This window comes from Barbus barbus, assembly GCF_936440315.1.
Source record: "Barbus barbus genome assembly, chromosome: 16".
In the NCBI taxonomy this organism is placed as follows: Eukaryota; Metazoa; Chordata; class Actinopteri; order Cypriniformes; family Cyprinidae; genus Barbus; species Barbus barbus.
The window spans coordinates 17261874-17275944 of record NC_136744.1 but is presented as its reverse complement, the minus strand read 5'-3'; the positions used below and the strand labels follow the sequence as shown (position 1 = coordinate 17275944).

At 36.0% G+C, this 14071-nt stretch overlaps 1 protein-coding gene across 3 annotated transcripts; it reads right to left on the bottom strand.

Annotated features, from left to right (window-relative positions):
- Positions 1 to 286: 286 nt before the first annotated feature.
- Positions 287 to 4652, bottom strand: LOC306882546 (uncharacterized protein). Of its 3 annotated transcripts, none has more exons than XM_079437254.1 (6): positions 4267 to 4350; positions 3371 to 3419; positions 3040 to 3161; positions 2785 to 2940; positions 2288 to 2380; positions 287 to 1067 (listed from the first exon to the last, which is right to left on the bottom strand). In XM_079437254.1, the coding sequence occupies exons 4-6, from the start codon at positions 2923 to 2925 to the stop codon at positions 744 to 746; spliced, it is 558 nt and encodes a 185-aa protein (XP_079293380.1). In that variant the 5' UTR covers positions 2926 to 2940; positions 3040 to 3161; positions 3371 to 3419; positions 4267 to 4350; the 3' UTR covers positions 287 to 743. The 3 variants fall into 3 exon arrangements, with proteins under 3 accessions (XP_079293380.1, XP_079293381.1, XP_079293379.1); XM_079437255.1 differs by having other exon boundaries at positions 396 to 1067; positions 3040 to 3107; positions 4267 to 4327; XM_079437253.1 differs by having other exon boundaries at positions 396 to 1067; positions 3040 to 3419; positions 4267 to 4652.
- Positions 4653 to 14071: the final 9419 nt, after the last annotated feature.

Below are 14071 nucleotides of genomic sequence, written 5' to 3'. Positions count from 1 at the left end.
ACGTGTTGGAGGGTGGACAGGAGAAGGAAACGACGTGACTTTTCATGGCAGTGTCCTCCTGGAAGAGAGGAAAGCTCCTGCAGATATGACAGCAGTTGTCATGTTCGGCCTTTGTGGGTGGCACAGGGAGGTAATTTTGCCTCACCTCCCTAACTACCTTCTGCCATTTCAGACAAGCCTCCTAATCACCTCTCCCTCCTTATCGTTCTCCTCTTCCTCAGGCACAGAACAGAAAGTAAAGCAACTGTCTGGACTCTTCTTTAGAATGACTGACAAGTTGTATTTTAATACATATATATTTATTTTTCTTCCCTAAATCCCCTGCCTAAATCACAATATGCTACAACAAAATCTAACCACACACACAAACAACAACAGCCAGACCACCTTGTTTTACAATTGTTTTAATGCTTCAAAGCATATTTTGAGAATAACAAAAACTACAAAAAAATGTGCTAAACATTAGCCAGTGCTACAGATACGTTTCCTCAGAAGAAGATTCAAGGTAGACAGATAACCTGTTAACAGCACTGCTTATATTACACTAACATACAGAGTGACATGCAATAATTAGTTTAAATTTAGAATGGTTGGTTGCCAGGAAATAATAAAAACAAATAATAACAAAAAAATCTATTGAAAATCAACAAAATAAACTTTTTAAATACTGTTGTTTAAAAGTTTACAAACATTTAGAAAAAGTCAACCCACTTGCTTTTAAGGAGGAAATATCTGTTAACAAATCACTGAAGCATCTTAATTTTCAATTCTTGGACTTTTGGAGACAGTTTGGTAGTATCCAGTTCCATCAAGATTTTCTGAAACACTTCGAATGTGCATTTAAGGTTCTTTGGGTAATTCAGGTTAAGTGCATATATGAGTCCAAAAAGCATCACACATCCAAGGGTGACATTTTTTAAGTTGTGCAGAACTTCCACGCCTTCAAGCACCACACCAACATCTGTTGGCTCATCTCCATCTCCAGGACCAGCACCCTCTGTCCGAATGACATAGATGCCCATGGTTGTCTGTGCAATCCCCAACTCAGCCTCTGCACTTTCACAGTCCTGGAGGAGAAACGAAGAGAATGAGTTGTGAATATATATATATTATATACATTTAAAAGCAGATCATATAAAAAAAAATAAAAAAAAAAAAAATTATAATATATATATATATATATATATATATATATATATATATATATATATATATATATATATATATACACACACATATACACAGTACTGTGCAAAAGTCTTAGGCCACTAGTATTTTTACCAACAAAAAATGGTTTAAGTCGGTTATTTCTATCTTTTGCGGTAGCGTGTCAGTTGGAAATATCCGTTTATATTTCCAAACATTATTTTTGTCATTAATTGTAATAATGCATTGAGATTATTGCCTGCACAAGGAGTCTGACAACAGCCAGTGCTCCACACAGAGATCTGATCATCATCCAGTCTGTCTGGAATGACATGAAGAAACAGAACAAACTGAGACAGACTAAATCCAGAAGAACTGTGGCAACATCTCTCAGACTCTTCAAAAAACCTACCTGCAAAGCTACAGTACTGTTCAAAGTTTTAGACACTGTAAAAATGCTGTAAAATGAGCATGCTTTCAAAAAATAATGCCATAAATAGATTTAATTTATTAATTAACTTCTATTAACTAAATCAAATAAATATTTGGTATTACAGCTTTTGGTAACACAGCTTCTGTTCCAAGTTACACTTGCCCATAGTTTTTCAGGTAGCTTTGAGGGAAGATTTTTTTTCTTCAAGTGTCTGAGAGATGTTGCCACAGTTCTTCTGGATTTAGTCTGTCTCAGTTTGTTCTGTTTCTTCATGTCATTCCAGACAGACTGGATGATGATCAGATCTCTGTGTGGAGCACTGGCTGTTGTCAGACTCCTTGTGCAGACAATCTCAATTCATTATTACAATTAATGACAAAAATAATGTTTGGAAATATAAACGGATATTTCCAACTGACACGCTACCGCAAAATTTATTTTAAGTTTATCTAGTTTTAGCTGTTAATGAACGTTCAATGAGCTGTAAATGAATTACAATTCAGGCAATGAATAAAATTATGTAAAATGTTAGCCGTTATTGGCTTGTATACTGTATTTTTATTGAACACCAGTACTTTACAAATAAAATGCAGTAATGATAAATATACAAGAGTTTTAATTTTAAAAACTCCTGAGAAATGAATTTAACATATCTATCAAAAAAATTCTAGCAATTCTAGCATAAAGAGTATTTTAACATATACTTACCACAAATTCTTTGACAAGTGTCTCAAGATCCTCATTAAGGTAGACACTCAGGCTCCTTAGGATGCAATCACGCTTGATGTTTATGTCTTCATTCTCAAAGTGTAAAAAGATCCCAAAAAAACATAACATTAGTAACTGATTTACAGTTTAAATAAGGCTGAATTTCAAGTATAAAGACAATTATCTTAATCAAGTACCTTATTTTCAATAGGAATTTGTGGTTGTTTTTCTTATATTGTATACTATGTTTTCTTGACAATGCTATGTATAATGGTCTAACAATAGTATATTTAAACAATTAGGCCAATAAATTCTTTTGAATATGTGTGATAGTGAGATTAGGATGTCCCCACTAATCAAATAAATGTTTTTAAGTGTGTAAAAATGTTTGTCTCTACATATGTATGTCAGAGAAAGGTTTCTAAAACCCAGTCATGATGAATAACTACTGGAAATACATGATGCAATACATTAAAACAACCAAAAAACACACTTACTTCAGCTGTCAGTGCCATTATCCTGCGGATTTTCTGTCCTGCAGTTCCTCCTTTGTGACGGAAAACCTTCAGCAGGTCATCAGTGTATTTGTCCAGTTGACCAATGAATTTGGATGTCAGAGGAACAGTTGTTATACACATGAACTCCAAGTTGATCTGAAAAAGATTAAAAGAACAGGATGTTCTTCACTTGAAACGAGACGTAACGATATGAATATGCATTTCCATTTTAAACATATGGGTTACTACACTTACTTCTCCAAGAAATGGAAGCAATCGTATTAAGTTCCAATTCTCATGGGGCGTTACCACCAATTGTCTTCCTGGATGAGTTGCATGGTATGATGTGAGATTGATTTTTTTTTTTTGTCACTCCACTTGTAAGGAAATTTGAGGATGCGCGTGTTAAGGCATTCAAGATTGAAATAATTCTTAGAGATGAGCACACTGAAACAATGTGCCAGTTCAAAAGGGACAACACCCTCTAATAAATCGTGTACTAAATCGGGGGAATAGCCTGTGATAACATGAAAATGGTTAAGATTTTCTGTTAAAACACACTTAAAAATGTTTAAGCAACTCATACCTCGTAGATAGCGTAATGTCACACACTTTACATGGCCACATTCACATATCTGTGAACAAAGAGAAAAGAAAAATGATCAGTTGTGTGCAACAAGTTCTGGCTTTCAGGTGGATAGTTTACAGCACATTACCTGCAAAATAATAATAATATTATAATATAAATTATACAAAGGGTAACGTGACTCAGTTATTTACTTATTTATTTTTTTGATAGGTCATGTTTTTGTGGAAAACTTTATTTAACTCATATGAAAATAAAAAAATGTCTAACTGTCTAACTGCTCATTTGTGGTTATTTAAGGTTGTTATGGTGTTAAGTGCCTAGGACACTTCTTTACCATTTCTTTACCAACTAAAGGACCCACTAAAGCCTATAGATCAAACACAGCAAATATGTTTTCAACTATATATTAAAATATGTTTTTTATGTTGAATCACCTAAAATTCAAAATGGTTTCCACTGTTTGTAATCTGATATATTAATTTTTCTAAAACAAAAAAACAATTATTTGTAGCATACAAGAAACATAAACAGTTTAACACAATTTTGTGATTTGAATCTTTACAAAGTTACCCACCCCTCACACCACTTTAAATCTGAATTTACGAATGCACGTGTCACCATCCTTTTTTAAGTCAGAAAATGCGGATATACAGAAAAAAAAAAAAACATCTCTATATATTCTAATTACTAATGTCTAATACTGGCCGATAATGAGTAGCTAAAGTTGGCTCATGTGTTAGCTGCATGTGCAAGTTAGCTAGCTAATAGACTTAACGAAAAATGTGATAATCAGTGCATTAAAATTAGTGTAATATGATATTCTCAACGCTAATAATAAATTTATATACGCAGAAACCAACAGATTATAAAGGATGACTGTAGATGTAACTTACCTTATAATCAGGCCACGATCCACGTTGTTCTAGTGCAAAATGTTAATAGGAACTTTGCTTCTCCTTCTGCTGTTGCCGCCCTCTACCGAGTGGAGTATGGAATAACGTCATTTCCGCTTGTAAACAATTCTATTTCCCTAAATTTGTATGTAAATCAGTCTCATAAAATTTTAATATTTGGATTTGGCTTGTTCCACATCTAGCTATATGTAAACTACATTCATACTTTTTAACTGATTAAATCTAGTAGTTTAAACAATTTGCAGGTTTAGATTAATTGTAAGTAATCTGACTACATAATTTTTGAAAAAACGATTATTTAAATAAAATCAAAAGGATGCAAATACTTAATAATAAACTATGGCATGATTTATTTTTTTGAGTGTGGTTCCGCATTCCTCCTTTGCTATTTGCTGTTGCTTAGCAAAATAGCCTGATTGTGATCACCACCCGTAAAAAAAAAATGAAATGAATTTCCATTCTTTCAAATGAAAATTTTTATAACACCAAATTTTCACACCGAATAAGCGACCGCTCCACATATGCAGCAATTTCAAGTGTCATACAACTAGCATTCCAAATGGAAGAAAATCCATTTCAATAGTGACTGATGTTAACATGTTGCAAACCTGAAGGCTTGATACTTCAATAAGCTTAAACACAAATAGCACACACAAATATTGAGTAAAGACAAGTTTTGGAACAGAGCATTTCAATCCTGCCCTTTTTCACAAAACAACCAACTATTATCCAATGTGGGAAACACAAAAAGGTCACAGACAAACATTTATTTCTGAAGCAGCATAACGGCTGGAGCTCTGTTCCTATAAAACATGGTGTTCTGGGTCATTCTGAATGGAGATACAGTATGTCTCTTCAGAGTGCCATCTACATGTGTTATTTCCCTAGTACGTTCTTTACTGGTTTTATTGAGCTGTGTGACTCTGCCCATCTATCTGGTCCATATCTCAACCTGCACAGCTTTCATAACTACTACACACATTAAAAAGACACTTATAAGAGCAGTATTTTCACACTGGTGCAGTGCTAATTAAAATGTCAATAGTTTTTCAAAAATGTCTGTCCATGCATGAGGGTATGTTCATCAGCTTCCAATGTAAGGAGCTCTCAGGGGTTCTTCTACACTATGGCTTCCATCATACTAGCTGATAAATGGCACCTATAAACCGCTCAAATAAGACTCAGGCTTGTAAAAGGGCACATGGAATTGAATAGCAGGTCAGCCTAGATATTAACATATTAAACCAGGGGTGAGTGAAATGTCAGCGATCAGTCACCGCAAAACAGAGAAATTCTGTTCTTGAATCAAGACATCAGGGTGACTACACACAGTCATACTGGGAGTCTTTGAGTGCTCTCTTCAGGGCTAGACTCAACACACTGGAAAGAGTCACTACTATTAAACAGAATGACACTAGATAGGGAGCACCAGGACTCTCTCAGTATATAGCCAATTATATGACCAACCCTCCACGGAGCAGCAAGGGGCGCAGCTCTTAGCATGCACTCCACTTATCTATTTACACTTATCTGTACTGGCATTTTTACTCGATTTCACCTACTCTAAGTTCCACCCGCACATTTCATTGAAAATGATTTCTGTTCAAGCAGATAATTGTTTCCAAGCTGCTCTATATGCTATATGTATTTCCTGCTGCCGGCAGCCCCATTCCACTTTTCCTACTGCCTACTGATGAGGCTCTTCACATGCAACATGGTTATTTAAAAACATGCCTTCAGATGCACTCTGAGTTACTAGCTAGTTTGCTAAAGAGTGAACTGTAACGATATGGGAAGTGAACCTGTGTCTTTGTGATTTCATAAACCTTTTAGGCTTTTACGTTGTTGATTTAAAAAAAAAAAAATGTCTGATGTGTTAAATGTTTTAGTTCATATTGCTAATTGGGATATGTAAATGCAGACATTATCTTGGTTCTTTTGGTCCAGACCAAAAAAGAAAATGACATATTTGTACATCTGGTGGTATTTTTTTTACCAGCTTATAACTCACAAATAACTCATAAAATGTGTGAAGGAGTCAAAACAGTTCCAGGATTCATTACACACAGACATCTGCTGCAAGCTCCAAACATAGCTCCTATGACAAGAAGAACTATATGTTTGAGCATTTTGACCTTTCTAGGATCATAACTTGTGACATCACACCCTGTTTTTGTTTGGGTCCCCGTTGCATTCAATTGTAGAGAGTTTGTTTAGAAGTGGACCGAGACTCCCTGAAAAGGTGGGTCTTGGTCCACCAAGGTTTGATGGTAGAGCTCACACATATTCAAATTAACAGAGCAATCGCACCAGAGTTCAATTTAATCTAACCAAACTGTCAGATGTTAACACGTTCAGAAAATACATTACAATATACTGTATATGTAGATCCTTTACTGCTGGCTATCGCTGCATACTTTATTTTGGTACCTTTGTACAAAAAAGAACATTATTAATGCCCAGCTTTGATCATGTACATGTATTTTGTCCTATTTATCTTGCATGTAATTTTATAATAATCACTGCAATAATATTTGAAAAGCTGCCTTGTCTTGCATGAAGATGCCAGCAACAATTTAAACAAAGATGGATGGTTCACTTCCGTTATCACCATCCTAACGATTCAGGCTACATTTATACTGCAGACATGACTGAGATGTGTTTCCTCCTCATAGATCTGCTCTTTCAACATATCAGCCTTGTGAGGTCTCTATAATCTAATGACATCATCAATCACCATTCCTTCCAACTCAAGGCAAAGACTCTGTGCTTCATTGAGCTAGTGCTCAAGGCTTCCTATAAACACAAATTAAACAAGTCAGACATCTGCTGAACTGTCCATACACACCCCGACCTCACGTCTTGTATGTACTCATTTTTACATTTAAATTACCATTATTACACTCACTTGAAGTTATTCTTTTAAAGACTATTAATTTAAAATTGTTAAATGTAATATCAGAATTGATATCTAGTTTTTATACCGTAGATTATAATGTTGTAATGCATAAATTCAATTTAGTATTGCCGATTTCATTGTTAACTAAAACTATTAAAATTAGTTTTGGGTCAAAAAAAAAAAAAAAAAAAAAATTATTTATATATATCAATTAAAGTAAAATAATACTTGCCCATATATCAATTATCTGCCGAAACATACAATTACTGGCTTTTTGGTATGAGCACAATATTTTAAATTTGTGCATCCAGTTAAACATTTTTTTTTCCAATCCCATTTGAATAAACAGCCAAATACAAGCAATCAGAATCCCCATCACACACTCTCCAATCACTTCTATATCTTGAATCGCCACATGGATTTACAACTGTATAAAGAAACTTAATATGGCTCAGAAAATAATAGGTAATAAAGTTACCTATACAATAAAGTTAGCAAACTTTATGTAAAGACACACTGATGGAACACCTGGTACTTTGGTGTGTGTGTGTGTCTGATGCTGTATAAATCAAATGCTGGAAAGCACAGTGAGGATGAGACAGCAATTACAGAGCATGCAGAGAAAGGCTGCAGGATGCCTCATGCACACACACACACACACACACTACACCCTACAAGTCTGTATTTGTACCACCTAGCTGGCATGTTGACAGTGTGGCCAAAAGCCAATCACATTATCAGTGAATTATCCCTTTATGAAACAGCTGTGCTAGCAGACACCCTCCACTATCCTGGGTGATAACCGCATTTAGCTCTCAAACACACTCTTTCATCTGCAGTCACATCCCCAGTGGTCTTATTCTCTCATCTGACATTTAGCTGCAGCCCCTGTTCACCCCTCTAAATCAGAGAGCAATGTACAAGACAAACTGTCACAACAGGGTGTATGCAAGAGATAAATTCATTATTTATGCACTACTGTTGACTTCCAAACACTTCCTGGGGCAATTCCATTGCAATATTTCCCACGAGTGTGTGTGTTTATGTTTGTAAGAGAGAAAAAGTAAGAGCATGTTACAAATTTTGTCAATGCACATGGGTGTGTATGTTTGGAGAGAGAGAGAGAGAGAGAGAGATAAAGAAAGAAAGAGAGAGAGAGAGAGAGAGAGAGAGAGAAAGCCTTAGGCTTTGACCCTGTGATAGACAGTGTGGGTAATGAGGGCTGATGTATGTTGCGGGCTATTTTTTAATTAGGAACATTTGGATATTTTAGCCACTCACAGAAATATTTAAAAATACAGTATATTTTAATACTGGGGTACATATCTATGAAAGACCATTTCTGCCCTAGAGAATTTTTTTTTTATTTAAACTCGCACTAGGAGATATAAATTCAAAATTTCAGATACAAATTCAGAATTATGGGATAAAAAGACAAGTGAGTTACGAGAAATAGTTGTAAAATCACAATAGTGAGATATACAACAATAAATAAGAACAATATTCACAACTGTGAGATATAAATCCACATTTATGAGAAAAAGGTGTAATAAAACAATTATAAAAAGTAAAGCTGTTAGATATAAAGTTACGTACAACAAACTAAATTATCTTTAAAAAAAAATCCCTTTTTTTCACTCTGAGGCAGAAACTGATTTTCTAACACTGCACATTTAAAATTGTGATAGTTGTTGCAGTTGATTGTAAGAAAGTGGAGAGGTTTACAGAGACTACATGTTCAGAATCCGGCATATATCACCAGAGATATATCTGTTGTTTCATAAAAAAAAAAAAAATCAAGTTATGACAGTTTGATAAAAAATTCAAATATCTTATTGTGAACGATTAATCCATGACTTAATTGTTTACAATAAGGTCAATAACGTGCATTTAGAAAACAAATTTTTAAATTTAGAAGAATATTTTCCTTTATGCTCTACTTTATCGTCCTTAGATATTAATATACAGTACATATCTTTTTTCTGTAAAATATTCCTGAATCATGACTGGTTTGTAAAAACCAAATATTTGTAATTGTTTTCCCCCTCCATTCTAATTAAAAGCAGTGACCTTTAGATTGCAAGTCTGGGAATACAGGCAGTGTGGTGCAGCATGTTCTTTGGCCCTTAACCCTGCTCTCCACGAGAGCTCTGATGGATCTGGGGCACCCTGTCCCGTGCCCACTCTCAACCTGTTCTCACAATGCACTAGGCCTGCTCCCCATCCATTCCCCATGAGATATAGGCTATATATGCTCTTCTACTGACCCACAATGAATATTAATGGAGCACAACTGATACGACGGATAATTAGTAGCAAAATACAAACACATCAGATGTAAGAAATGGCACACACACACTACAAATTTCCAGATTTGTACAGGATATCTACAGAACATATTCCTCTGTGAGAGTTCAACAGAGCATTTTTATGAGCTTAATAGAAAAAGAAGGAAAATATGTAGGGTAATGCCGGTTGAGCACCTGAGAAGAGCTGCAGGGCAACATTATGAACCTATCACACTTCTCTGAGAAAACCAATGAACCAAATAGCATTACATTCCTGTATAACACAAATTTTACAGCACAATTTCCCAATAGCAAAACGGGGGTGGGGGGGGGGGGGGGGGGTGCAATTGAACTTATAGATCAGGGATCCTCAAATCTGGCCCACTCCTGCACAGTTTAGTTCTAACCCTAATCAAATCCACCTGAGCATGCTAATCAAGATCTTTAAGGTCTTCAAGATCATTAGAAAATAGGTGAGTTTGTTCAGGGTTGGAGCTAAACTCTGCAGCAGATTGACCCTCCAGGGAAAGATTTGAGGAACCCTGTTATAGATTGTGTGTTTATGTGTGTGTGAGCTTCAGAGAATTTCACTTGTATTACCTATTATGCATTTTACAAGCAACCTCAGCACACGCTGTAAATTATTATGAGCTTGTCTGACTAAGAGCGAGAAATGAGGCACACGTTTTCTGTTACAATCATATTACTCAATTTTCCATATTCAAAATGAATGTTGCACAACAATAATATGAAATAAAAACCAATGATGAGAAACAGACTGTCAGACACATCATCAGCTAGTCTCAGTATAGACAAAAGGATTATAACATTTATTTTGAACAATCTAGCCAATATTTAAGAATAATTAAGGTCTTTGAAACAAGTATTGCATTGCATTTCGGCCATGTGCAGTTGAAAAATCAGAATTATTTCTAAGCATTTAATTTTTTAGGAGAATATGTATAAATCTAAAAAGTTAAATGCTTCACACTGTGTTCAGGCTTCATAAGACAACTAAGTTTCCCGCAGCTTTGTTTGCAGTGAGAACAGAATATACTGGCACACTTACATATAAAAATATAACATTTATGTATATGTACATAATACAATATATGTACATTTAATCACCCAAAAACAGTCATAATAAACAAGACAGTAGCCTTTTAACATAAGCACTGCCAAGATTGTCTGATTCTCATACTATACAGTTTAACTCAGAAAAGTAGCTATTTTGGTCCGTCTTGACAAATCATCTCTGCAAAGGCTGCAGCAGAAAATGTATCTTAAATGCTAAATGTATTTTATATGCTGAAAGTTTGTCATCAACATAATCAAATAAGATGATTAAAAATGTCTTATGCTTACCTAGGCTCCATTTTTTAAATAAGAAATGCAGGAATATTGTGAAATATAAATTTAAATAATTCTATTATATATTTTAATAAATTTTAAAATGTCATTTATTGTGATTATGGCAAAGGGTCATTTTCAGTACTCCAGTATTTATAGATCTTTCAGAAATCATTAAAATATGCTCATCTGGTGCTCAAGAAGACATGTTTTTCTAAAACAGTTCAAAACTCAATATTTTTGTGGAAACCATTATACATTTTACAAAAGAAAAAGTCAAATACTTCAGGTAATTATTCCAGGCCCATTCATAGAAATTGAGTGCATTACATTGTGGGATATATATTATACTATGCTTTGTCAAACGTAGCAGGTCATCTATATACTCTATGCATACTGACAAATATTATGTACACTGCAGAATTCGTTAGACTATCAGTATGCTATTATGTCTTGAATTTACAGTATTGGTTAAAATCAATAATAATTTTATGCAAACAGAATAAAAGCCCAGTTCACCTTCCTGTAAAACAAAACCCTACTGTCTGAACAATGTTAGTGTAATAAGTAAATGACGGTAAACAGGTCAAAGCTGTGCATTTGGTAGCCCTTCTGGTGACCCATCTGTCTGTTCTTCTGTCCCCTCGCTCTGTCTCTCTCTTCATTTCTCTGTGGTTTGCTCTAGGTTATCCCTCCCTCCCTCTGCGAGTCTAAGCAGCGCTTCCGTTGAGCTGCGATAGGGGTCAGATGCCCAGAGTAGCTGGCTTGGGGTCCTGGAGCAGGGCCTAAACCTCTCTCTGAGCATTTGGTAGGGCACAGCGTGGCCATATGTCTGCTCTGAATTTTGTGACCGCTGCTGGGCCTGGGAGCATCCAATGACAATGTGTCTCAGAGGTCAGCATGAGTCACCTCACTGGATGATGTCATTATACCCTAGAAAGTTACACAAACTACCTAGTAAACACAGACCAGAGAGTAACCTGCTGGAACTATTTATTATGCTGCACTTTAGTCATCCTGGATGATGAACTAATTTCATCAGTTTATTAATTCTCATTTTATGTCCTGAACATAACACACAACACTGATGAATTGCAAAAATGACCTAAAGTCTATATCTAATGTCAAGTAGAATTCGCTTTGTTTCAACAATGTAGTGTATAGTTTTAAAAAGAGTAAAATACTAATAAAAAACAAATAGAAAAAATACAAATATAAAATATACCAATAACAGCAAAGTGTTACTCAAATAAATAAATAAATAAAAGCAACCTTTTTTCCCCCTATAAAGTGTTCTTTTTAGTAGGGAGTTACACTATGTAATGCTACATTTATTCTTAAAGGATAGTGCCAAGATAAACACACAACAGTGATGGTTTTCAAAAAGGATCTAAAGTCTATGTCAGTTAGAATTGCCTTTGTTTGGACATAGCATGGGCTGATAAAAATGAATGTTCAGGTGGATATTCTGAATAAGAATTCTGATTAAATGCCCATTCAGACCAGGAAACATGACCATGAAGATAACTATAACAATAACTACAGTGGTGGCCAAAATTATTAGAACACTAGCTAAACTTACAGCTAAACACTTTTTAGCAGCTAAAAAGTGGTTTTAAGTCGGTTATTTCTATCTTTTGCTGTAGTGTGTCAGTAGGAGATATCAGTTTACATTTCCAAACATTCATTTTGCCATTAATTGTAATAATCCAATGAGATTTTTGTTTGCACAAGGAGTCTGACAACAGCCAGTGCTCCACCCAGAGGTCTGATCTAATCATCATCCAGTCTGTCTGGAATGACATGAAGAACGTCTCAGGTTACATATGTAACCATAGTTCCCTGAGAGTAGGGAAGTCTGAAGCTTGCGTCTGAAGCATGGCACCGAACCTAGAGGACGCAGTGTCTCGTTACCTACTCTCAGGGAACCATGGTTACATATGTAACCTGAGACGTTCCTGTTCGAGGGAACTTCGAACTGCGTCCTCTAGGGGTCGCTATGGGGAACGGAATACCCACGCCACCATTATGAGGTGAGTGCAAGCCAAGCACTAAGTACCAACGCTACCCGGCTAAGGGAGTTGCCCCTGGGACGGTACGACGGCTGTCAATGACATTATCCCCTTCGGCCAAAGGCCTGAGCTGCATACCCCAGAACTTACCTGTTAGGGGCCGGGCCTCCTGGACCCAGGGTAGAGCTCAAAGGCTTGGAATCAGAAGAAGAGATTCCTTTAAGGGGATACGACCAAGAGCCTAGGATAGTGATTAAGTCTTGGCCTGTCACCCAGGGGCTACTGCTTGCTCTGCAAGAGCTCACTGAAGAAACTGTCTCAACAGATCCTTGGTAGCAACACCCTGTTCAAGTAGTATCACTAGGGTTACATAGGTAGAGTGGGGCCCAAGGTAAAACCGGGGCCTGACCGACTCAAAGAATGGGCACGAAGCCGCAGCGCGTAACCTATACCGTACAGGATTTTAGAAAGACCGCAAAACACTTGGTGTGCGATCTTACCACAACGTGGCTTTCAGAAAGTGCACAGAGACTAGCGTGCGCACTTACCATAACATGGATTTGTAAACATTTCCATCTTTTCAGATGCTCGGGAGGGAGCAGCATGCTCATAGGTGACCCTCTATGTTGAGGGAAGCAAAGCTAGCTCTACCAACAAGGAGAGCAACTTAATAGGGGGGCAGGGAGAGGCCTAACAACCTGAAGTTGCTGACTCACAGAGCTGAAATTCTTTTCAGATTTTCGGGAGGAAGCAGCATGCTCATAGGTGACCCTCTAAGGCAGTGGTTCTCAAACTTTTTTGGTCATTCCCCACTTTAGACAAGGGGGAATTTTAAAGCCCCACCTGCCCCCATCGCCCCAACACAATGCTAATGAAATGCGCAACAAGCTTAACATGTTCCAATTTATTGAACTAACAAGTAGTATCGGAGTAACAAGTTGTATCTAAAATACAAACTATATACATAAAATAACAGAAAGTTCAAAAATAAAGAAAATAAAAGTGCAGCTGTGTCATCATAACTTGCATGAAATTAAAAAAATAGAGAAAATAAAAGTGCAGCTGTCAAAATTTTTACTAATTTCAAAAATAGAAAAGATATAAAAGTGCCACTTTGCAATCTGTAAAAAGAAAAGAAGAGAAATCCATTCGGCAGGTTATCCCTGCATTAGTGGCTGCAATTGTTTTTTTCAAGGTGACTTTTTTATATCATTCCCGCTTAATGTTTCCATGGC

Coding starts and splice junctions, on each gene's coding strand:
- LOC306882546 (XM_079437253.1), bottom strand. CDS start 2,925: ATGTGTATAACAACTGTTCCTCTGACATCCAAATTCATTGGTCAACTG. Junction 2,381..2,784: donor TAATGGCACTGACAGCTGAA/GTAAGTGTGTTT, acceptor TTACACTTTGAG/AATGAAGACATAAACATCAA. Junction 1,068..2,287: donor CACTTGTCAAAGAATTTGTG/GTAAGTATATGT, acceptor TTTCTCCTCCAG/GACTGTGAAAGTGCAGAGGC.